Genomic DNA, 21,702 nt, shown 5'->3' with positions numbered 1-21,702 from the left:
AAGCTTCTTAAGCACAAGAAGATTTATCGCTGGGATATTTGCCAGAATCTAGATGGTATAGCTGTGAATATCGGAACTGCGTTAAAATAGGTACTACCAGTCCTTATAACGTGATATTCTCCCAGCATGCTACCATACATCCATCAAACACTCACATACATCTTCACATCCATCTCCCAAATTTAATAAAGGGAATCAGATACGGCAGGATCTGTTCATACTCCAGCTAATCGTCACCATAACTTTGCTCGGCACTCTTATATCGCGCCTAACACGATGTAACAACACTATCAGATGAGGACAGTATCAATGAGAAAGATGTGATTAGTGTCACTAACTGAAAGCCCACAAAACAGGCCTCATAACAAGTGTTGTACAACACTAGCCTGCTTTGAATAATTCTGGTCTATCTATACCTCGGGAGGTCAGAAATTTCCACCAGTACTTTTATAAATATCTTATTCTTCCGTATCTGCCTCCGTGGCTGTGGGAGCGAATGGCGAAGAACAGTCGTTTCATGTCGAAATAATAGATTTCGACATGAATCGATGGATTGCTAACAGAACAATAGGGATCTAGAACATATACTCACACAAGAAGTCGCCTTAATTGAACTCACGAGAACATTCATGATAAGATCCGATCGAAAAAGTGGTAGTGAGACTGTGAGAGAAGGTTTGAACATTTCTGATGTAAAAATGAAAGTAATTTAATCGGCAGTTTCGAACTCGAACGCAATCTGCTTTAACCGCATTTATGTAACTGCGCACAAATTGTGCAGATGCCGGGTTAGGGAACATATGTGCCTTAGGGTTCAGGGTTCAGCGCAAATACGTAACTCTGTGGACAAAATAGGCTTAGCGCCAGCTGCGTCCATAAATTACCAAAGGAACTGAACCACAAACATCTGAAACCTACTTTCCCCGCTGTGACGTGGAACCTCAGCCCGGGTGAAACTAGGACGTCACTCAAACGGAAGAACACATATCATCAGCCCAAGAGCTGTAGTCGGCCCCGCGCACAACCACGCTGCCATTGCATCAGTCGCTATCTCATAAGGTATAAGGTTGTCGTTTTTAGCATAATTTGGATTGCTTCCCAGAAGGACAACTGGTTATTCTGCATTCTGCGTGTCTAAACACGAACTCTAAAACATCGTGTGTTTTTCCACAAATTTATAACTACAAATATATAGAGAACGATGAAAGTGCAAGCATTATTGACAGCACTTACGCTCCTAAGGTCTCTCGCACAGGCAAACACTGCATCAGCAGACGAAGATTTTCCGCAAGGCGTGAAGCGCGTTCCATTGCGTACGCACTCGCTCGCTTCTCCGTACCTGGACGACAGCTTGCACTCGCGGTGGTTCGATTATGGCGGGGACGCGGTTATTCGGACTGATAAGTACATCCGTCTGACAGCAGACCGGGCGTCACAGACCGGGTACGTGTCGTCGCGATTGCCTCTCACGATGCCCAGCTTTGAGATCGAGTTCGAGTTCAAGATCAGCGGCAAAGGCAATTTATACGGAGACGGCATGGCGATGTGGATCACAAAGGAGCGAGACCAAATGGGCCCTGTATTTGGAGGCCCAGATAACTTTGAGGGACTCGGAATTTTCATCGACACATACAAGAACAATCGACCTGGCGTAACTTTCCCGTACGTGATGGCGATGGTTGGCGACGGCAAAACGCGATACAGCAAAGAAGATGACGGCAAGCCAAACGAATTGGCAGGATGCTCTGCGCGTGGACTACACAATAGCCAACACCCCACGAAGGCCCGGCTGATTTACGTGAAAGACAGCTTTATGAGGCTCGACCTTGAGTATAAGGAACCCAACAAGTGGACGACATGCTTCAAGGTTGCGGCGCCACCGCTACCGTCAGTCCCGTATTTAGGATTCTCGGCTGAGACGGGAGAATTGTCCGAGAACCATGACCTGATTGCCGTGGATGTCTCGACGCTGTTTTTACCGTCGGGCCCGGAGCGGACGACGGGGATGGGATCGAGGACGCCGTCTGACAAGAGAGTTAGGAAGGAGAAGAAAGGGGGGTCATGGTTCTGGTTCGTTGTGAAGCTGGGATTGATCGGTGGAGCGGCCTATGTGGGCTACACCAGATATATTGTTTATGCCAAGAACAAACAGCAGAGTAGCCAAGGTTTGTTCTAGTAGTTTGCGATCTTGATGAATTTTGATTCAAAATTACGATATGAGCATGATTGGAAAAGTACCTGTATTCGCAAAAATATGTTTTTACATAGTCATTGTTAGTACTTACAAAATGAGAGTAAATCGAATCGAAAGTAATCAAAGAATGCTTAAAGCGTGAATCACGACCACAATGCACCAATCAGATCAGCGTCGAAAAAAGTTGTAACAAAATGTATAGGTGTAGGCTAATAATACACAACGAGCAAAATTTAGCCGTTAGAACTCCATTAACAAGAAAAGCAACCGAACACCAAATCATCCACTTCCAAACAAAACCTAGACGAGGATCGTGTCGATCTTCATTTTCTCGAGCATCATTGCGCCCTCCGCCGCGCCTGCACTTACGACGCTTCCCTCGTCGGCACTGTCGTCCGCATCGTCGCACTCAGGTCTCGACTTGACAGTCAACAGGGAGGCGGACGAGTCATCTCGTGTGGACGAGGTCGAGCTCGACGAGGACGACCGCCGGTCGTTGGCCAGAGCGACAGCGGCTGCCTGTTGTAGTGTGTACATGTGGTTCGTGCCCTGGTTCGAGGATGAATACAGATACCTGTTGCCGTACGGCAGGACCCGCGGCACTTCCGCCTGCTGCTCGCGATCAGGATGTAAGAGTTGAGTCGGCGGAGGAACATACTGCTGAGAACCAGGATAGTGGGCCTCGTACGAGCTCCGGCCAAACTGTGCGTAGCGGTGATCAGTTTTAAGAGCGGGCTGAGGAGCACGAAGGAAAGAGTCATCTCGCATGGATGATGGAGGATAGGATGAAGAATGCTCGGACGCCTGGAGAAGCTGGGTCGCGAATGCGTTTGGAGCGTACACTCCCCCGGCGGTCGATGACGTGTTGGAACCAAGCGAGTTGGACCGGGAGTGGGAGGCCGACAATCTGCGCTGGTGGTCGTTATGGTAATGGAAACTCTCCCGACGCGGCTTCGATATGCCCGCGGCAGTGGACGCCGTGTGAGTCGGCGAGGCCGTCGAGTTCGAGATGGGAATGGCCGGGGTGGAGACCGGAGTCTGGGCAGTCAGAGGCTTTGCCAGCTTGCTATGCATGATCTTCTCTTCGACGACATCGAGGTCGGTGCCCGGCCACTTCTTGAGCAGCCGCTGGACGCGCATTCTGGGTTAGAGTTAGTACCTCGATTTAAGAAGGCATTTGATGTGGAACCTACCGTGCACAGTCTTTGTCGACACCCAGTTCCTGGCCGACGAGGCGCCAATCGACGGAACCGCCTTTGTACTGGTAGGCGACGATCAGTGTGTTAATGGCGCTGACTATGTCGGAGTTGGACATAGTGAGTACGGCAGAAAGTAGAGATCACGCAGAGGATATGGAGGTTGCAGAGAGGGAACAGACAGCGGCGTGAGGGGCAGATATAAGAGGTAGTGGCGCCAACGGCAGCGGGAAGGTCAAGCGCGAAGACGAAGTAGGAACAGCAACGGCCCGCCCGATGGGCGCGACGTGGGGGCGGCGCTAGATCAAGGCAAGTGAGCCGCTCAGGCAGGCAGTGAATGCGAAGACAGGACGAGGGCGTTCGTGCGAATGGAGCGGGGCGGAATTCGGGGCCAATTGAGCACTTGTGGTATAATATTAAGTTGGCGTTCTATAGAGTACCACCATCACAGTACAGCAGGAGCAGCATGGCGAGGCACAGAACAGGCACGCGAAGCATAGAAAAGAGAAGCGATGGGCAGCGCAGAACCGCGTCGACGTAGTCGAAGTCGAGTTAAGCGTCGAAGCAGCAAACGATCTACGACAAACGAACAGCGGCGCCGCGACAAGCGAGTACAATCTCAGACGGCGATCATTTGGTAACGAGAGTAGGCATGGATCGCCAGCCGTAGTTCTCCGCGTTCGCTGTTCTTACGTTGACGCCATCTGCGGACTGGCTCAGAATAGAAGGCAGAGCGCTGGTCGTCAGCGTAGGAAAGTTGATGCAATCAATGCCCCTGATCGTCTCTTTTTCCTGTACGACAAACAATATCGGTTGTCATGGTCACGCGCAGCCTGATGTTCGACTGTTTCACCTTTTGTTGTTTCTCCACTGCAGTCACCTTACCTCCAATACGCTCTACACGAGATTGTGACGACCCAGTACGGTGGTCGAACACGTTGTCACACTGTCCATCTCACTCAGTCTTCCCCGCGTTTTTAAGCCCAACGCCGGCGCCCCGCAGTTACCTGTTCACTTTCGCCATTCTTTCCACCCCGCGCCCATACAGAATCCGAGATACACTAATATATTCGCTTCCTACACACACATATTTGGTGACGAACTATGACATGTGAGACTCGCAACGGAACGTCGCTTTTGTATCATACTCAGTTCCGAAAGTGCGCGTGACGTTTGCAAACAAAAACCAAAAACCCTCGCCCTGGAGACCTATCTTGTACTCCACTGAGCAGAACTGATTCGTCTCGGTCGTAATAGCCATGTGCAATTTGGCTGCCATCACGTGCGACCAACGTTGCATTTTAACTCCACTTGTGGCTCCCAATGCAGTGATCACCATGGTGCTCGTGGTCACGTTGCCTGGACTTTGAAAACATTCGCATGGCTCCGCAACCCCGTAATAGCCCTAACTATTTCTGTACCATTCCACTGCCCTAATCAGCCCTGTTCGGACAGTTTGGCCAATGTAAGGTCAGCGACGCGCCGCAGCGATAATCGTCAAGTTGGACTGGACGACACCGATAAACCGCACTACAAAATAGTTATTATCCTACATACACAATTCTCATGTGCGTGTACCATCAAATCCGACGCAAAATCTATCCCCATAAAAAAATGGTTATCTATCAATCTATGTACCGAACAGCATCATCCCAGCAGTGTTTGATGTAATTCATGTCGCTGGCCTGTGCGCACCAATCATAACAGCGCGGTTATCGCCTTTCATGGTTTTTTCATCAATTCCACCCAACTTCCAACAATCAAGATAAAAAGTCCTCTCCCCGTTTAATCTATTGGTGTTTTACGGCTGCTACTCTGATGTAGCCATGTCGTAGCCCATCCATTAAATGATAGTGAGTCACCAGGTCGACCTGTTGGCCGAGAGCTTGACAAGTGCGCAATAAAATTGAAAGAGCGCAGACCCTATAGCAAAAGCCACCTTGATAGCCCGCCGGCAATAGTACATTCTAAGACGTTCGTCGGGACAGTTCCTCGGAACCCTTAAAGCCTCACTCCCTGCACCTCGCACACACTACAGGTGCCAAACAATATTTGCGCAAGAAACCAATGGTTAAGCAATTCACTCTCTATTCCCACCCCGTCGGCCCTAACGGTATGTTATGCGATACATGCCAATGCAGTCCAATGCTTACACAGAACAGGCTGGAAGGTGGCCCAGGTCCTCTGTGAGCTCGGCCTCGAGTATGAGACGGTGTTCAAGGATTTTGGCGATGGTGAAAATGGAATGAAGACCTCAGAGTACGAGAAAATTAACCCCAACGGCCGTATCCCCGCCTTGGTGGACCATTCCAACAATGTACGTTTGTCGTGTCCTGTATGTAATTGAATTTCGCTCACGTAATTAGGATTTCATCATTTGGGAGTCGGGTGCCATCATCCTCTACCTTGTCAAGAAGTACGACACCGAGCACAAGCTCTACCCGGCCTCCCTCGAAGACCAGACGCTCGTTGACACCTGGGTATGATAATTTTGTTGCCAGTCTTTTGCAAGTTAGCACTGACACATTTGCACAGTTCTTCTTCCAGATGACCGGCTTTGGCCCCTACACTGGCCAGGCAGTCTGGTTTAAGGTTCTGACCGGCAACAAGAACGTCGAGGCCTCCGACCGCTACGTCGCGGAAGTCCATCGAATGTGCAAGGTTCTCAGCGGTCAGCTCGAGAAGGAAGCCACAGGATGGCTCGTCCTGGGCAAGTGCACTATCGCTGACTTATCCTTCCTCCAGTGGGTCCGATTCTTGTACAGACTCGGAATCGACCTCGAAAAGGAGTATCCCCTCGTTAATAAGTGGAAGGAGGCTATGCTCGCCAAACCTGGCGTCAAGGCGAGCACTGTCGGCGAGGTCTGGCCTGCCGGTCCCACTGAGTAAAAGCAAGCATAGAACCTGATGTCTTAATGTATTGTTAATTAATAAATAGATGTTATATAGATAGAATCCCTTGTAAATACTGGCAGTCGTCGAATGCCCAAGCATAAGAACAAAAGTCACTGCTGATACTTCGGCATTTTGTTCGTAATGTTCAAATTCAAAAATCCGGGGTTTGGTAGCCGTGTAATACAAGCGCTGATACTTATACCCGAACAATAAAGTCTGATAAGTGATCATCAATTACAATGTACTTAAACACAAGCAAGTCATCATATTAAATAAGTGCGACTGGAGATTTCTTGCTGTAAATAAGGAGACATTTTCCCCTTTATGACTAGTATAATTTTGCTATCAAACTAAGATGATGTTCATCCTGATGATGCAGTCGGGCTAAAGACCGCACATCGTGTCAACAGGATTAGGGTGTAATATATTATTTCGTATACAAAACGGCGACAGCGTATGAAATGAAATCTTACCTGCCTGGCCTTTTTGCGATCAAGTCAGCACCAGCGACAGCCCGCTACATTTCAGTGCCACCTCTCTGCGCTTAATTTTGCTTATTGCGGAAGTAGGTATATGATGCTGCTACAAGAGACAACTTGATCCACCTGTTCGCGCTCGCAAAGAGACAGGAACATACGGTAGTTGATTACTGTAACTGATCTACGACATTAACTAGCATCCTCGGACCGTCTAATTAACGAGACGGCGTTACAATCTTCTTTTGCTTGGTAGAGTGTAGATCGCAATGAACCCTGAATCCCGTCTGTAGGTACCAACAATTCTCGCCATGTTTAGGGAACTACTATTGAATTCGCAAGTTGACAGGCATTTCCACTGCCATATCCGCACAGTCAGTCGCAACTGCGGTCATTCCACTCATTGGGAGTCCAAGCACAAAAGATAAAACCGTGGCTAAATGCACAATCAAGATGGACAATAATAGTTGCATGATCCTGTATAACCTAACAATATACAATACTTTTTTCACAAATATGATAATGGTGATACAATACGAATACGTCAAGCCATTCAAAAATTATGAGCGGGGCTACCAAAAAGTTAGTCAGCTGTCTCACAATTTTCCTGCCAACATAGCATACCTTCTCCTTCTTCTCCTTCCACAGTGCCAGAAGCGAGACTCCGGAGACCTTAACAACCTTGAATCGAACACCGGGAATATCACCCTTAGCCTTTCCCTTACGACCGAAACCAGCGAGGAGTACTTCGTCGTTCTCATCAACGAAGTTCAAGCAACCGTCGTTGGGGACGAAAGCAGTGACCTTTTTGCCGTTCTTGATAAGTTGGACACTGCACACAATCCCTATTAGTCTCTTATTCTTCCGTCGTCCCCTAACTAAACCTGACGTACCGGACACACTTTCGGATAGCGGAGTTGGGCTGCTTAGCCATAACACCCACTTTCTCGAGAACAATTCCCTTAGCGTGCGAAGAACCACCGAAAGGCGACGACTTGAATGCGGTTCCAAGAAGACGCTTCTTGTAGGACAGATCCGCCCATCTGTTGTCACGACGGTGAGTGCGGAGCTTTCGCGCTGAGTTTAACCCTCTTTGTTCGCTTGTTGTTAGACTTCATTTCCTGAAATAGATTCCCAGAGTAGATGCAAATCCATATATGACATACCTTGGCTTTCCTTTGCCCATTTTATATGTCGATCGAAATGTTGTGAAGCTGTGAAAGTGGGATGGCAGACGAAGAATGTTAAGTGGGAGATCCTGGACACACTCATGGCGCGCGCCCACAGCGACGAAGGCCCCAAGCAAAAAGCAGTCACGACCCTAGACAAAGCCCTATATATTAAAACCCTAAGTATACTTGAACCAGAGTCCGGGTAACTTGAGCAATTATCTAAGGGTCTAGTAGGCATTTAGGTTAGGCTGGGGTGGCCAAACAGGTGGTGGCATAGTATCATCGAACGTCTACTTGATTCTTTGGCGCGAAGCGTTCAGCGTCTGGAACTCCACAAACATCGGCGTTTGTTTGGCCGATGGGAATGTGCTGCTGACGACACGCACCACGGAGTGCTTGAACGGTTCTTGAGAGATTGTGAGTAATTTGTATTGAAGTAATCTTGCAATTGTATTGCGACTTGGGAATCATGGTGTCCGTATTATGGATTGTTATCGGTGTCGTGGTATTTAGTGCTGCTATCTCGGCTATAGGATCTGACAACTTGGGCGAATATGTAAGTATTTGCACATGTGTTTCATTGCACATTCTGACAGGTTTAATGAGATCTGGTATTTATGGATAGCATTCGTGCCATCGAAGGCGGCCCGCAATGTGAAGCGGCTACGCGAAGTTCAGCGAGAAGCAATTGCAGTCAGCACAGAACGGTCAAATACGAGCTCACAGGATGAATTTGCTAAATGGGCGAAATTGAATCGGAAAGTCGACAAACTACGGGGCGAGATCGAGAAGCTCAGTATGCAATGTTCCGATTACCTCAGTTCTATTGTGACGCTAATTAATGATAGATGCGGCGATAAGTACTCAGAGAGCATTCTTTAAATCGCAAATCCGGAGAGTTATATGGATATTGACGACGGGCATGAAGATCTTTGTACGAATAAACTATCGAAAAGTCGCGGTGTTCTGGCTTCCGAAGGGCATGTTCCCTAGCTGGATAGAATGGATGCTTTCACTTACGTCCGCTCCAAGAGGCAGTGTTTCAGTGTCTGCGTGGTTCATGATTACGGATTATGCGATAAAGGGCGCCGTTGTATTCGCCATCACAAAGACTGCAGAAATGGCAGGTGCGAAACGAAAGACGCCTGTACCAGCGGCGAATGTTTCGGAAAAGAAAAGTGGTCCAGAGAAGAAAGGCACACCGAATGAAGGCAAGACGAAATAGACCACATAAATCCGCTGGTAGATGTGCTTCTGAGATGCTCGTGTCTGATACGGTGCATAATTTGTAAATGACGTGTGTTGTATATATAGATTTATTAAATACTCAAAATGCACTTGCTTTTGGAACGTGCCATACAAATAAACAACCGACCCAGACTTTTACCTAATTCGACTTGACCTCCGGAGTGGGGATAGTATAGTCAATCCCGAGGTCCTTCAGTTTCTCCTGCTTGTTCTTCCGTCTCTTGTTCTCCCGCGCGACTAATCTTTCCAACTCTTCATTATTCCTTTTTTTATCATGCTGATGTTTGGCCAACTTGGCTCTTGGGATGCGCTTGAACTTTCTGTTGCTGCCAACAAACAATTTCTCATGGACTTGGTTCTCTGGTACCACTGAAACCTTCAATATATGGCCATACAGCAAGTAATTGTTCATAGTGTCAGCAACTATTTGAGCAACCTCAGAAGACGCAAACTCAATAAACGCATAATGCTTCGATGCGCCAGTCTTTTTATTTCGCGACAATCTCAATCGAAGGATATCACCAAACTGCGAGAAGTAGCCGCGCATTTGGGATTCGTAAAAACCGTGTGGAATGCGGCCAATATATAGAACGCCGGGCTTGTCGCCATCATCGCTTGTTTTACCTTTCTTCTTGCTCTTTGTCGAGGATTCAGTCCCTTGATAACTCTCTGCTGACAACGTCTTTGTCTTCGCAATTCTATTCTTTATTTCACTCTCAACTTCTACTGAAAGACTTATATCTCGAGTAGATTTCGCCGCATCATCCTCGCCATCCTCACTTTGGTCGTCATTATTATCATGATCGGAACCGAATCCAGTAAATTCGTCCTCTTCCCCCTCTTCTTCTTCCTCCTCCTCCTCCTCCTCCTTCTCCTCTCCTTCTTCTTCTTCTTCTTCTTCTTCTTCTTCTTCTTCTTCTTCTTCTTGTTGTTCACTGTAGTCCTCTTCTTCACTCTCGCTATTGCTTTCGAGCCCAATTTCATTGTCAGAGACCTCAGGCGACGACTCCGGATCTCTCACTACTTGTCTCACTTGTTGCTTCGCAACAGGTTGACTGGCAAACGCTGTGACAAGTTAGTAACTGGTCACATATTAACTGACGCCTCTTCTAATTATACACACCCTTCTTATTTGCACTCTTGCGCTTAGCTGCCATTCTCTTTTATCGATAGATATATGCAAATGGAACTGTGAACTGTGTGTGACGTTGGGAGTTTTGCCAAAATTTTCTTGCGCGGCTTAGCTCCATTACTGACTGGTACAGACCGTTCTGCGAGTTATCTGCCCTGCAGAATCTAGACAATTCTTTTGGCATGAGCAACATGCTCGCTGTTATATGTTGCACTTCACAATTTTAGGCTTTTAATGTGCTACTACTATGGTGTGAGAAAACTTATCCAATCAAGCTTGTATCTACCAACGTATTAGAAGACAGTTTAAATCATCATCACATCCAATTGATGGAATCGCGGATACATCTATGCACTGTCCTACTCTTTATTATAGATATGATGGACTTTAGGTATTTGGGGTTAATCGTTCTCAAAACTGCTGTGTAAGTCCGTGATGGATTGCTAGGACTACATCGTGATATTGATAAGCTCTTTCTATACAGTAAATTTCTTGCCGTGTAACTTCCATTCATGTTGCGAATCGCTCGTAGAAGTACATGGTAGATAACACATTCATCATTTACAATATATCATTGTGAAACCTTCCGACGCAAAGCAATGCTATGATTCATATAATAGGTATTATTTATTCACTTATAAATAATAGAGACACACCAGCTGTAACACCACTACTGTGCCAAAATTGTTTGACAATTTCAAGATGCTGCTTAAACCTTGGGAGGCTTGTATAAGATCTTCCTGGTCTTGATAGGTGCCCATTTGAATCTGAATAACGAGTTAGTATGACAATAATATATAGCATAATCAAAGTGAGATAATAACACACCTCTTAACCCACAAACTGATCGCCCACAATGAACCGGTGATAATCAAAACTTTCAAACCGGTCTTCTTTCTCTCGTCGTGCTCAGGCTCCGCGGCCCAGTTCAGAAAGCTGGTAACATCCTTGGCCATCTGGGACGTAGTGGCAGGAGTGCCGTCGTCGTATTCAACCAATCCGTCGAACAAAACTCGAGCCATAGCAATTCCACCACCGGGGAAATAAGGGTTGTAGTTCAGTCCGCTAGCAATGGAGGCTCCCTAAAACATCTTAGTCAGTTTGATGAAATTAACCGTGAATTTCAGCTGAGCGAGAATCAACATACCGCTGGGGGATCATCAGGATAACCTGTCAACAAGCTGAACACGTAGTCGCAGCCTCCATGACGAGCCTTGATGATTAAACTCAAATCTGGTGGGAGAGCACCCTGATTCGCTGCTCGGGCAGCCTGTTCATTGGGGTACGGTGAAGGGATGTAGTCGGACAGCTTGCCAGGTCGCTTCTCGATCTCACCTTCATCGTTGGGCTCCGAATCGTACTCGTACTCTTCAGCCAATGCCCGGACTTCGTCCGCAGTGTGGGTCACACCAACAAGAGTACGCCAGGCCTAATATGCACGAAATATTAGACTGTTTCAAGTATCCACTAATTATATCGAATACATACGACCAAGTTAAGGGAATGGCACGCGGCGCAGACTTCCTTATAAACGGTGAAACCACGGCGTAAACTGTCATTTAATCAGTCTTGCTACAAAACCGTAAATTCAGTACAAGAATGCTAACCTGGCGTGGTCAAATGTATCGAGCCATCCATTGTGAGGCCAGGGATAGCTGGCAGGGTGCAGACCGTGCTCAGCCACAGTGACGGCCTTAATGGGGTTGCCATAGAGGTGAACATACCATGCAGCGAGACCACCAGTAGCGACGGTTGCGACAATGGCAGCGCGAGCATTGCGAGAGACCTTTGAATCATCCACATTAGCTTTACCGATTCACAGCGCATCCTCTTGTTTATAGACCCATCTCTTGAAAAATTGCTCCATATTCACAATCAAAAAACCTTGTCGGGCACGTTAAATTGAAGAGATATACCTCAGAACCGGATTCCTTAGCCGCAGAACTCGAGAAGCTTCTCTATAATAAAACAAACATTAGTTGGATCCGCGTATAGTAATCGTATGGTTGGAGAACAGGAGACTGCAGCGATGAGCTCGAGGAGGCAATCGCAATGGTTTCGTTTGGACCTGACCTGCAAGGAGTCTATTCTACTAACAAATAACAAATAACGACGTACCGAGATCGTGGAAGAGATCCTCTTCAGTAGCGGAGAGGAGGATAGTCGATTAACCATTGCCGAATTGCTACCGCCGATTGGTACTGGTATTATCGGAGGAGGTATGCAGTGCGTCGTTGGTTCAACACAAAAACTCGTAAGGTGGACTATTGCCGTGCCTGCTGGACCATCCGGAGCCTCGAGCAGTGGCCCGTCTTCCAAATACACCGAAACGGTACTTGTTTGCTTTCCCATTGGTTAGACATATCCCACATAGTGACGCTGCACTTATGGGTTAAGTTGCAAAATCAACGCATTGCATAGTACAAAACCCTGTGTCTGTTTTTTCTCACATATTTCCGGGGTACTGCTGCGATTAGCGACATTGTCATTTAGCGACAGTGTCTCTCTAGACTGCAGCTGCGCAAACTTGTAGTATAGTAATTTAACTCAATCATCTGGATCAGCTAACTCTAGATTCGCTTGTTTGCGGAGGTATTCTCCCGTCTGCAGAATGGCCGACTTTTCGTACAAACTTCACCAATTAGGCCTCAGAAAAACTCCCAACCGACTCTTAGAACGTTTCTGATCATCAGACGCATCAAACCAATCTGTTCGTGCAAGATTTAGAAGCGCTACTACAATGTCCTCTGAATATCGCTCGCACAGTGATAGACATTATCCCAGCGTACGGTATGACTCTCGAGGCAGCATTCGCAGTCATCGCCACAATAGTGGCGGTCGCCGACGATCAAGATCTCCCAGCACTAGTCAGAGACGACCAAGGGACGAATCCAGTTCCAGACGGTTGTTACCCAGGGAAAGTTCAGATCGGCGTCGCGAGAATAATAAGACATACGAGCGACGGCGGTATGACGGCGACTATCGTCCACCACGAGGACAGATGAGTCAGGAGGAAGAGAAACAGCTGCATGAATGGGTGGCCGGAGAAGACGCATTCGCATTGCGGCAGGCAAAAAAAGGGGCAATGATCAGAGTCAAAGAAAATAGAGCGCGGCCTGTAGACTGGTTGGCTATAAACCTGAGAGTTGTGGACGAGGACAAAGACGTGTACGATGGTGATTTGCTTGATAGCCTAGAGATTGAAATACCTGTACCTTACACTGTCATTGAAGGCCTCAATTTGGCAGAAATACAAAACCTTGAATCCGACGTTGAAAACTATCTAAAGCTGGAGAAACGGGGATCAAGTCATGAATTCTGGGAGGTATGTGGCATCCTTTGTATTAGCATATATCTAGTCACTAAGAATGTCTAGGCAATGATGATCATATGCAATGACACTAAAGAAAAATTACGAAATGGTGGCAAGGCGAACGACTCTTCCATGCACGCTGTATCAGAAGATATTGAGAATATCCTAAGAGACAAAGATTACGACGACCTTGCCAGTCTAGAGGACAGAATCGAGATCTTACTGAGTGGCGATTCTGCAGTGGATGTCGAGTTCTGGAGTGAACTGAAGAAAGAACTATTAATTCGCAAGACTAAAGAAAAGCTCAAGCGTGTTCATGAGTTGGTCATCCGAGGTCGTGTCAAATTGCTCGCGCAGCAGCAACAAAGTGTGGCCAAACGAACCATTTCACAAATCCAGTCCTCCCGTTCAGACACATCGCTGTCAGACGCGGCATCAATACAGTATGCTCCAGCTATGGATGAAATTCCTCAGTCTGAAGTTGAAGGCATCAGCTCGCTTCAGCAAGTCGATGCAATTCAGTCAGGAGAATTTATATCGCGCCTGGTATGCCAAGTCTACATCACTACTATGTTGTAATGGCTAACATCAATCGCAGGCAGAAGAACAACAAGTGGTTGAGCGGGTTGGCTTCGTGCCTCTCAAACATAACGCTCGGTCACGTCAGAAAGTTAAAGAACCTGGAAATGTGCCAGGGACCGAAAATGCAGCACTTTCGGAGAGATTATTTGAAAAGGAAGTGGCTAAGGGCACTAATGATAACGAGGAAGTTTTTAACGAGGAGGAAGATCTGGATGCAGCCGATGGAAATAAGGAAAAACTTAAGAAACCGAGATACTTCAACAGAGTACAGATGGGATTCGATTGGAACAAATACAATCAGACACATTATAACCAGGATAACCCTCCTCCGAAAGTAGTTCAAGGATACAAATTCAATATTTTTTATCCAGAATTAATTGACTCGGCTAAAGCACCAACTTACAAGATCGTTCGAGAGGATGGCCGACGCCGGGGCCAGAGCTACGCCGGTCCAGGCGAATCTGACACATGTATCATCAAGTTCATCGCAGGACCGCCATATCACGACCTTGCCTTTAGGATTGTAGATAGGGAATGGGATTATTCATCTCGAAGAGAAAACGGGTTTAAGAGCAGTTTTGATAAAGGCATATTACAATTGCATTTCAGATTCAAAAAAATATTTTACAGAAAATGATGTATCTAAGTCTTTGTGTAATAGATGTAGTATACGCTGAATTTTGAATTGTTGCCTCAAGAGAAAAATCTGGTCGTACTTACTAGCAAATGTGAATGCGGAGCTAGTACTCTTCTTATCGGTCCGCTCTTCGTTGTTGTTCTTGGTACCAAAAATCGACATTTTTTAATTGGTCATCTTGTACGAGCATCACTCTCATTTCGAAGCAGTAGAACCCGGCGCGCCGTGTATGGACTGGGTACCATTGAGGCTCGGAGAAGAGCCAGTAAAAGCTGGTGGAGGAGGAAGCGTATAAGTCCCTGTCGCTAGAGAAGCCGATACAGGAGGAATACCCACAAAACGAGGAGAAGGACCTGAAGTGCCTGTTCCCGGTACTATTTGGCTTACCGTTACACTCGGACGTACCACAGGCGGTGCAGACTGTGCAACGCCTCCTGTTGACCCCAAAACCCTTGAAAAACCGGCTGATACAACAGTGGGCACAGTTGCCGAACTGACTGAGGTGGCGACAGTCACAATATGGGATGCAGATGGTGCGCTACTTGAAGATGGCGGGGAAGCACTTGCTTTACCTTCCGCGGCGGCTTTCTTCGCTGCCTTGTGAGCAGCAAGACGAGCTTGTATCTCTTCACGATTGATAGACGCGACTTTCTGTTTCTTAGCTGGAGGTGGAGAAAGAGAAGTCCTGGCTGATGACACAGCTGGACTGGAAGTGTATGAGGTAATAGAATCGGGAATAGAAAACTTTTCTCTTATCTTTGCTTCGTGCGCTTGTACCGCTTCTTCCGGGATTCCTTCAAGCCCAAAAATTTCGATATCTGCTCTCTCACGCCTATAATGTTTAGCCAATGATATTATAGAACTTTTGATGAACTTACCCTTTCGTACTATTGAAGACCGTGGTTATCGTCTCCTTGTGAACCTGCTGAACATGAATCACCAAGCCTGAATACGACAACCATCAGTACACGATTGCCCGCAGCCTCACAAAAATTAATGCAGAGCTTACCTCCGGCCGTATTCAATCTCTTATTGCATCGGTCACATTTAAAATGCTGCGCTCGTTGGTGAGATATCAGAACCTTGAGATCATCGAAGTCACGCTCACAATAGTAGCACCACGGTCTCTGTAGAAGTTCCTGGAGAGCCGCCGTTGTCGATTTCTTTTTACCCATTGCAAAGTATATTTTCCCAAAAACGTCTATTGTGATTGAAGCTAATCGAATAAGAGACGGAACTTTGTAAGGATCGGCGAATGTGGCAATCAAACTTTAAGCGGTGCTACAAGACCCTCACTAACGCGTTGGTCTAGCAAGAACCGCGGCAAAGTGTCAAATTATCCGTAGCTAAGCTCGCCCGAGGATCAGCACCTTCAGACAGAGCAATAATATTAACGCATTTATTACGCTTGCCATGATAATCATTCCATAAATGTGCTACACTCACGAGAGACGCTGAACCGCTCCCGCTCGTTGAACGACAACGGCGACAACCATAGACATTACCTATTACACATCCGGGCCCAATATAAAAGGCTGTACCATCATACTACTCAATGTACATAACCGTAGCTACCCGCTTCTATGGAGATCCATACCAATGGCCATACGACTAGCGACATATCGCTGAGCGACAACGCCAACAGCCAAACCTAGACCCTCCTCTACCCATTCTGCTAGCCATTCTCTTGGATCGATTTGACCAACAATAGGCTCATCACTATCTAACCATTCACACCATTGTAGAGGGAATGACTGCGAGTGTGTCACATAGGACAGGTCATGCACAGGGTCATTGAGATATATGATAAAGTTGAACAATCTCTCGTCGGACTCAGAATCACCTTTAGCATCAGAGGACTTTGTGTCGGCTGAGAATGCACAGGCCTGTATCGACAAATAAATATCTGACTTTCGAACGGGCGATTCTAGATGGTCATTAGCGACAGTCGCAGAATTCAATGATTAACCAACCTTCGCTTTCCGTCTCGGGCTCTTTTCCTTTTATTTTAATCTGCTCGACATTCGCCCTGGCCAGCTTTTCACCCGCTGCTAGCCCACCTTGGAATAGACCCATGTCCCGCTGAACGCCCTTCTTATCAGAATCTCGCCGTCGACTCTCCCGACCCTTCTGAACGATTATCAACTCACCACCCTCAACCTGCTGCATAACTCTGTCAAAAACTGAATAGACGATTGTATCAATAGAAGGATAGCCGACTATGTCATGAAATATATGAATTCGGAGCTGTTCATGTCGAAGAATGGGAGGTGCGATTGTGTGTAGGACAGACGACAATGTCGACGCAAGAGTCTTTGAAAAGCCTGAAAAGAAAGTAGAATGTGAATAAAAGAGTCCAAATTAGTGGTAACATAAGGCATATGCACACCTATTCCCTTAACTTTCGTCTCCCACGATGTCGTATCCGCATTCTGCTGAATATCCCGTACTCTAGCTTCAGCTCCCTTTACAACCGCAGAAGCCGAGTCCCAAATACCGCTAGAACCCAGCCAGCTTGTTATTGAGGAAACCGGATCTCGTGACTTTGTATATGCGGCCTTGGTCTCCACAGGTGGTGGCGTGGGGACGTGGGTGACCGCTTGCCCTGGTGGGTCTCTCGTGTCAATAGCATCACCGTCAGTTGCTACCATTTTCGAGTCACTTGCGGCATGTTCCCTCTCGTCATCTTTAACAGAAGTTTCCTGAGTAAGCTCATCTAGAAATCCGAGAAGTTCCTTCTCACTTGGTTCGGCTCCGGCTGACTCTGCCGGCACTGACGGTGATCGACTCCGGGCAGGACCGAGGGACTCCAAAAACTCGAGAACGTCTTCATCATCTTTAGAATTCGTTGACGTCATCGATATCAGTTACTCTAACAATTGTAAATGTGTCTGTGTCCTCTTTGCGAAAGATACAGCAGCGTTCTTCTTATTGCGATGTGATACAATGTATCGTAGGTATTCTTGATGTGTTCCAGACCTCTTCGCAACTTCGAATCTGATTACTTCAAACCGTGAAGCAAAAATTAAGTTCTGTGACGTGCCGGTTGCTAAATAGAGTAACGGGAACAATAGTGGAGAGTGTAGAGTGTGAGATCATGCGAGGTTGACGGACGGAAGTTTACTGCGCGTCTCTCTCTGCAAGTGCGAGCCGTAACTATGCAATTACTTAAAATTATTGTTGGGACTTGCCAGCTTCACATAGCAGCCACCAGCCCACCACAGCGAAGGGGCATTTAGATACAAATTCATCCGCTCTAAACCTAGTGGGAGACCTCTCCTGAAGTTATCTAAACGGAAACAGGACTATGACTTGGTTCCATATCAAAACCGTTTGACGGTAGAAGAAAGTAGAAACTACCCCACTTACGAGTATCGCATATAGCAAACATTCGGACCTGCATCACGAACAATGGAACATATATTCCTACATACTGCAAATCCTATATTTTACAGTACACTAATGAAACAGAAAGACCTCTACGAAAGAATCCTACTTGAAGGAAATGTTGTCAATCATGCCTGCTAACAACACACACACATTGTCCTCCATGCGCTTGTTGACATTTTCCTCCAAATGCTTCTTCGGATCTTGCTTGCCGACATATCGTGTCTTCAATGCGTCTGGACTCAACTCCTTCTCCTCCTTAACACGGCTCGTGTAGGCCTCGGCAAGCTTGACCATTTGTTGGACAGCTTCCAGATTCTCCTTATCATGAGCCTTGAAATCCTTCAAAGTTAGGCCATGGGTCCACTCGGTCTTGTGCAGATTTAGAAGCATTTGTCCCTCGAGCGCCGTTTTTCTGTAGTTGATGCCTATCGAGTAATAATGGCGATTCAGGCCGTGGATCAGCGCCTGGATTGAAGGTTTGTTTAGATGACCCACGTTGGAAGTCGTCTGTCGCGGCTCCTGTCCCATCATCAACAGTGTAGGATTAATTAGCCGGAAGGCGTCGATAACAACTTTGCCTTTGACTGACTGTATAGGATCAACCACCACTGCAACTGATCTCGGTGTTAATTGTTCAAAAGATTGCTGGGTGTTTATATCAACCGACGACAACCAACATCCAAAACCTGGATGGGAATGATACCAGCCAACAACCATTTGGTCTCTGCGGAAAATAGTTAGCTACAGCTGAAATTCTAACCACTTGGGTCGCGTCATGTACCTTCCAGTCTGCTTCAGCATATCCATCATCTTAGTCTGAAACACCGGATCAACAGCCTCCACACTAACACCAGTCCTAATACAATAATCAGAATAATTCAGTAGCTGTCAGTGCATACAAATGCAATCACTGACCCGCTTTGTGGCATCGCAAAGACATCTATAACCCTCACGGTGAAATCGTCCACAAATTCACCTAGCATGAGACCCATCTACACGGTCATTAGCAAATACAACGGTATACAACACCATCTAAATGTACTGTAAATATGATACTTACAACTTCCATAGGAACGCCGGCTCTGGAGTTCATAATACATGGTTAGCGCTCTGTAAGCAATCGACTACGGAATCTGTATGCCAACCTTCCGTGCTTGAGCATTTTCAGTAACGCTAGCGATGAAATATAAACGCATTCGGAATTGTCGACCGTGGCAGGATCCTAAAAATATATTAAATAAATAAGTCCAATGAGATTCTTGGAGTGCCACAAGAAGGCGTGTGATCCTACCATTACAGACGGCATTCCCCCCATACCACCGCCTTGTCCAAGAAGTCTGTTCAGGCGATCCATGACTCTTTACTATCTGCTATTGTCTCGAATATAGTGCGGATGATTGAAATAGGAATCGTGCCCAAGACGGATATGAAAATGAAAAGTTTCAGTGATAATTTGGTGGTTTGAGAAGGAATATTAGAGCGGCGGGGACCGAAAGCCGCGCTCGCGTGTTGGACCTGAAAGCTAGACTGACCTTAAAGCTTTCGCAAACGCTCGATGCCTTTCCATTCCCCCATATCGTTCCTGACATGCGGTTTCCCTGGTCGATAACTTGCATTTGAATACTTATATGCAATTGGTATGCCTTGAATATTTGTGTAAAATTTATCTATGGCAGTGCTGCTGCTGATAGTTCTCACTGTAGTCATATCAATTTACTGAAACTCATTCATACAGATAAAGTGAACAGATCTGCATCTTTGTACAATTTTCTACTTTGCACGTACCAACATTGGAATACATTGATCTCCGAGTTAATATGGATTATACACGATTCACGACGAGATCTGGAGAAAGCTACAAAATGGATTCAGCAGTAATGCCTAGACGGCCATGGCGAAAGCTACTTTGGGTTCATCAGCCTTATCCAGACAACTACGTTGATGCCTCTTTCTTGTCTCAGCTTAAGCGTAACCTGCATGTCCAACAGTATTCATTCTGGGCATTGTCGTCGGACTCGACAGTTATCATATCGCACGTCTACTCAGTCGCCATATTTGTTTGCGTGTTCGTCGCAATATACAAAGACAAGTATAACCCAGCTTGGTTTGCAAGCATAGGGTCAATTTGCACACTGGTTGGATACTTCGCCTGGGATGGTCTGGGCGAGGAGAACACGACAAGTAGAAGTAAGCACTGAAATGATGATGGTGAACGTAGCTAATATTTGTTAATTCAGCCGCCACAGCCAAGTCGGCAATCCTGATTGTTTCAACTCTACTGGGGCTTTCACCGGTTTTAAAGTCATTGACGCAGTCAACGTCGTCGGACTCGATATGGGCGATATCGTTTTGGTTGTTTGTCTTGAACATCTTCTTCCATGACTACTCTATCGGCTCCAAAAAGACGTGAGTATCATGTTTTATAGATTTAACTCTCCGTTCTGCCAAGTTTGACTAAACCGCTCCAGCTTCCCTCCTACACTGTCAACCAATCTAGCTATAGCTGCTGCTACTGTGCTAGCGTCTCGGCTCTCCACCACATTGAGTGTCTTCTCATTCCTTCTCTTCTCGATCGAACTCTTCGGTCTATTCCCGATATTTTCCCGATGGCTTCGATCATACTCGTTTGTTGCTCATCTTATCCTCACGTCGATCCTAGCTGTCGTAACCGAAGTTGGCATGTTTTACATTGGCGGATGGTGGGCACTAGGTGTATGGTCCGTCGCTATATTGTCAGCCGTCTTTGTAGCTCCTGGATGGCTCATTGCTCTACAAAAGTATAAAAAGTATGTACTGTTCCTATTGATTGGATTAGCTCAGACACTAATTGTGTCTTTCTAGTGAAATTCAGGGACCTTGGGACCCGGCGAAACCAGTCCTTCGCAGCCGATAAGAACGCTCGTTCCGATTAATGCATAATAGATATGGGGTTACAGGAGTTAGATTGTTGTTAGTCATCTAGTTGATTCATGCAGCAGTATACAAAGAATAAATGGTCTATATATACTACATAAGCCAAATTTGGCTTTGATATTCACTAGCTTGTGTGGCACAACGAACAAGCGAGGGAAAACAGACCGTTTTCGCCCTCTAACTTCCAGATATGCATCGCTGTATACTACCCATGTGCCTCAAGCAATGCTTCATCATCCTGATCACGACGCGACTGATTGAATGTTTTAAGCGATAGATAGAACTTTGTTACCTTTTCGTGCACTCTGACCTTTGTAGCATTGAAATGTAGGACCTGTAAACCGTCTTTCGATGTGGCTCGACTGAGCGCGACATACGCCTGCCCCTTCTCAAACACCCTCCCAAGATCGACCTTGACACGTTCTAACGTCTGACCCTGTGCCTTATGAATGGACAGAGCCCAAGCCAAAATCAGCGGCACTTGAGATCTTTGAGCCTGAATTTCACCATTCGGCAATTCAATCTTCCAAGTCTCCGTCATGATTAACATGTCT

At 46.5% G+C, this 21,702-nt stretch overlaps 12 protein-coding genes across 12 annotated transcripts; 5 read left to right on the top strand and 7 right to left on the bottom strand.

Moving 5' to 3' along the window:
• Window positions 1-932: 932 nt before the first annotated feature.
• On the top strand, window positions 933-2,337 carry V1508DRAFT_419191 (concanavalin A-like lectin/glucanase domain-containing protein). The gene has a single exon (XM_066940564.1). The coding sequence runs from the start codon at window positions 1,202-1,204 to the stop codon at window positions 2,174-2,176; it is 975 nt and encodes a 324-aa protein (XP_066795287.1). The 5' UTR covers window positions 933-1,201; the 3' UTR covers window positions 2,177-2,337.
• On the bottom strand, window positions 2,336-3,618 carry V1508DRAFT_161740 (uncharacterized protein). The gene is made up of 2 exons (XM_066936073.1): window positions 3,388-3,618; window positions 2,336-3,335 (listed from the first exon to the last, which is right to left on the bottom strand). Exons 1-2 carry the CDS (start codon window positions 3,507-3,509, stop codon window positions 2,495-2,497), a joined length of 963 nt encoding a protein of 320 aa, XP_066795286.1. The 5' UTR covers window positions 3,510-3,618; the 3' UTR covers window positions 2,336-2,494.
• A 1,839-nt stretch (window positions 3,619-5,457) lies between these two features.
• On the top strand, window positions 5,458-6,279 carry V1508DRAFT_355848 (glutathione S-transferase; the record flags this gene model as incomplete). Its single annotated transcript, XM_066936970.1, has 4 exons — window positions 5,458-5,503; window positions 5,553-5,707; window positions 5,757-5,870; window positions 5,926-6,279. The coding sequence occupies 4 exons, from the start codon at window positions 5,458-5,460 to the stop codon at window positions 6,277-6,279; spliced, it is 669 nt and encodes a 222-aa protein (XP_066795285.1).
• Window positions 6,280-7,321: 1,042 nt separating this feature from the next.
• Window positions 7,322-7,947, bottom strand: V1508DRAFT_404822 (40S ribosomal protein uS12; the record flags this gene model as incomplete). The annotated part of the gene is made up of 4 exons (XM_066938655.1): window positions 7,322-7,333; window positions 7,386-7,593; window positions 7,655-7,852; window positions 7,928-7,947. The coding sequence occupies 4 exons, from the start codon at window positions 7,945-7,947 to the stop codon at window positions 7,322-7,324; spliced, it is 438 nt and encodes a 145-aa protein (XP_066795284.1).
• A 297-nt stretch (window positions 7,948-8,244) lies between these two features.
• On the top strand, window positions 8,245-9,300 carry V1508DRAFT_419181 (CHD5-like protein-domain-containing protein). The gene is made up of 3 exons (XM_066940563.1): window positions 8,245-8,489; window positions 8,540-8,729; window positions 8,782-9,300. The coding sequence occupies exons 1-3, from the start codon at window positions 8,403-8,405 to the stop codon at window positions 9,156-9,158; spliced, it is 654 nt and encodes a 217-aa protein (XP_066795283.1). The 5' UTR covers window positions 8,245-8,402; the 3' UTR covers window positions 9,159-9,300.
• On the bottom strand, window positions 9,232-10,423 carry V1508DRAFT_440000 (uncharacterized protein). The gene is made up of 2 exons (XM_066942241.1): window positions 10,305-10,423; window positions 9,232-10,246 (listed from the first exon to the last, which is right to left on the bottom strand). The coding sequence occupies exons 1-2, from the start codon at window positions 10,336-10,338 to the stop codon at window positions 9,321-9,323; spliced, it is 960 nt and encodes a 319-aa protein (XP_066795282.1). The 5' UTR covers window positions 10,339-10,423; the 3' UTR covers window positions 9,232-9,320.
• A 308-nt stretch (window positions 10,424-10,731) lies between these two features.
• V1508DRAFT_387667 (cytochrome C1 family-domain-containing protein) lies at window positions 10,732-12,591 on the bottom strand. Its single transcript, XM_066937852.1, has 7 exons — window positions 12,432-12,591; window positions 12,230-12,271; window positions 11,921-12,099; window positions 11,802-11,865; window positions 11,461-11,742; window positions 11,142-11,395; window positions 10,732-11,080 (listed from the first exon to the last, which is right to left on the bottom strand). Exons 1-7 carry the CDS (start codon window positions 12,486-12,488, stop codon window positions 11,023-11,025), a joined length of 936 nt encoding a protein of 311 aa, XP_066795281.1. The 5' UTR covers window positions 12,489-12,591; the 3' UTR covers window positions 10,732-11,022.
• A 723-nt stretch (window positions 12,592-13,314) lies between these two features.
• On the top strand, window positions 13,315-14,845 carry V1508DRAFT_404819 (cactus-binding C-terminus of cactin protein-domain-containing protein; the record flags this gene model as incomplete). The annotated part of the gene is made up of 3 exons (XM_066938654.1): window positions 13,315-13,638; window positions 13,690-14,172; window positions 14,225-14,845. 3 exons carry the CDS (start codon window positions 13,315-13,317, stop codon window positions 14,843-14,845), a joined length of 1,428 nt encoding a protein of 475 aa, XP_066795280.1.
• A 195-nt stretch (window positions 14,846-15,040) lies between these two features.
• Window positions 15,041-16,020, bottom strand: V1508DRAFT_355928 (uncharacterized protein; the record flags this gene model as incomplete). The annotated part of the gene is made up of 3 exons (XM_066936974.1): window positions 15,041-15,677; window positions 15,724-15,790; window positions 15,855-16,020. 3 exons carry the CDS (start codon window positions 16,018-16,020, stop codon window positions 15,041-15,043), a joined length of 870 nt encoding a protein of 289 aa, XP_066795279.1.
• A 396-nt stretch (window positions 16,021-16,416) lies between these two features.
• On the bottom strand, window positions 16,417-17,703 carry V1508DRAFT_433138 (maintenance of telomere capping protein 1; the record flags this gene model as incomplete). Its single annotated transcript, XM_066941971.1, has 3 exons — window positions 16,417-16,772; window positions 16,819-17,169; window positions 17,235-17,703. 3 exons carry the CDS (start codon window positions 17,701-17,703, stop codon window positions 16,417-16,419), a joined length of 1,176 nt encoding a protein of 391 aa, XP_066795278.1.
• A 290-nt stretch (window positions 17,704-17,993) lies between these two features.
• Window positions 17,994-19,783, bottom strand: V1508DRAFT_419165 (JAB1/Mov34/MPN/PAD-1 ubiquitin protease-domain-containing protein). The gene is made up of 6 exons (XM_066940562.1): window positions 19,527-19,783; window positions 19,381-19,457; window positions 19,296-19,317; window positions 19,151-19,227; window positions 19,017-19,091; window positions 17,994-18,959 (listed from the first exon to the last, which is right to left on the bottom strand). The coding sequence occupies exons 1-6, from the start codon at window positions 19,587-19,589 to the stop codon at window positions 18,338-18,340; spliced, it is 936 nt and encodes a 311-aa protein (XP_066795277.1). The 5' UTR covers window positions 19,590-19,783; the 3' UTR covers window positions 17,994-18,337.
• Window positions 19,704-21,303, top strand: V1508DRAFT_419161 (phosphatidylinositol N-acetylglucosaminyltransferase subunit C). The gene is made up of 5 exons (XM_066940561.1): window positions 19,704-19,872; window positions 19,939-20,422; window positions 20,473-20,641; window positions 20,704-21,021; window positions 21,077-21,303. The coding sequence occupies exons 2-5, from the start codon at window positions 20,053-20,055 to the stop codon at window positions 21,126-21,128; spliced, it is 909 nt and encodes a 302-aa protein (XP_066795276.1). The 5' UTR covers window positions 19,704-19,872; window positions 19,939-20,052; the 3' UTR covers window positions 21,129-21,303.
• The last annotated feature ends 399 nt before the right edge of the window (window positions 21,304-21,702 follow it).

The sequence above is a fragment of the Lipomyces doorenjongii genome (genome assembly GCF_038497915.1).
Source record: "Lipomyces doorenjongii strain NRRL Y-27504 unplaced genomic scaffold V1508scaffold_31, whole genome shotgun sequence".
Taxonomy (NCBI): Eukaryota; Fungi; Ascomycota; class Lipomycetes; order Lipomycetales; family Lipomycetaceae; genus Lipomyces; species Lipomyces doorenjongii.
Note: the sequence above shows the minus strand (reverse complement) of the source record. Positions and strands in the feature narration are given on the sequence as shown.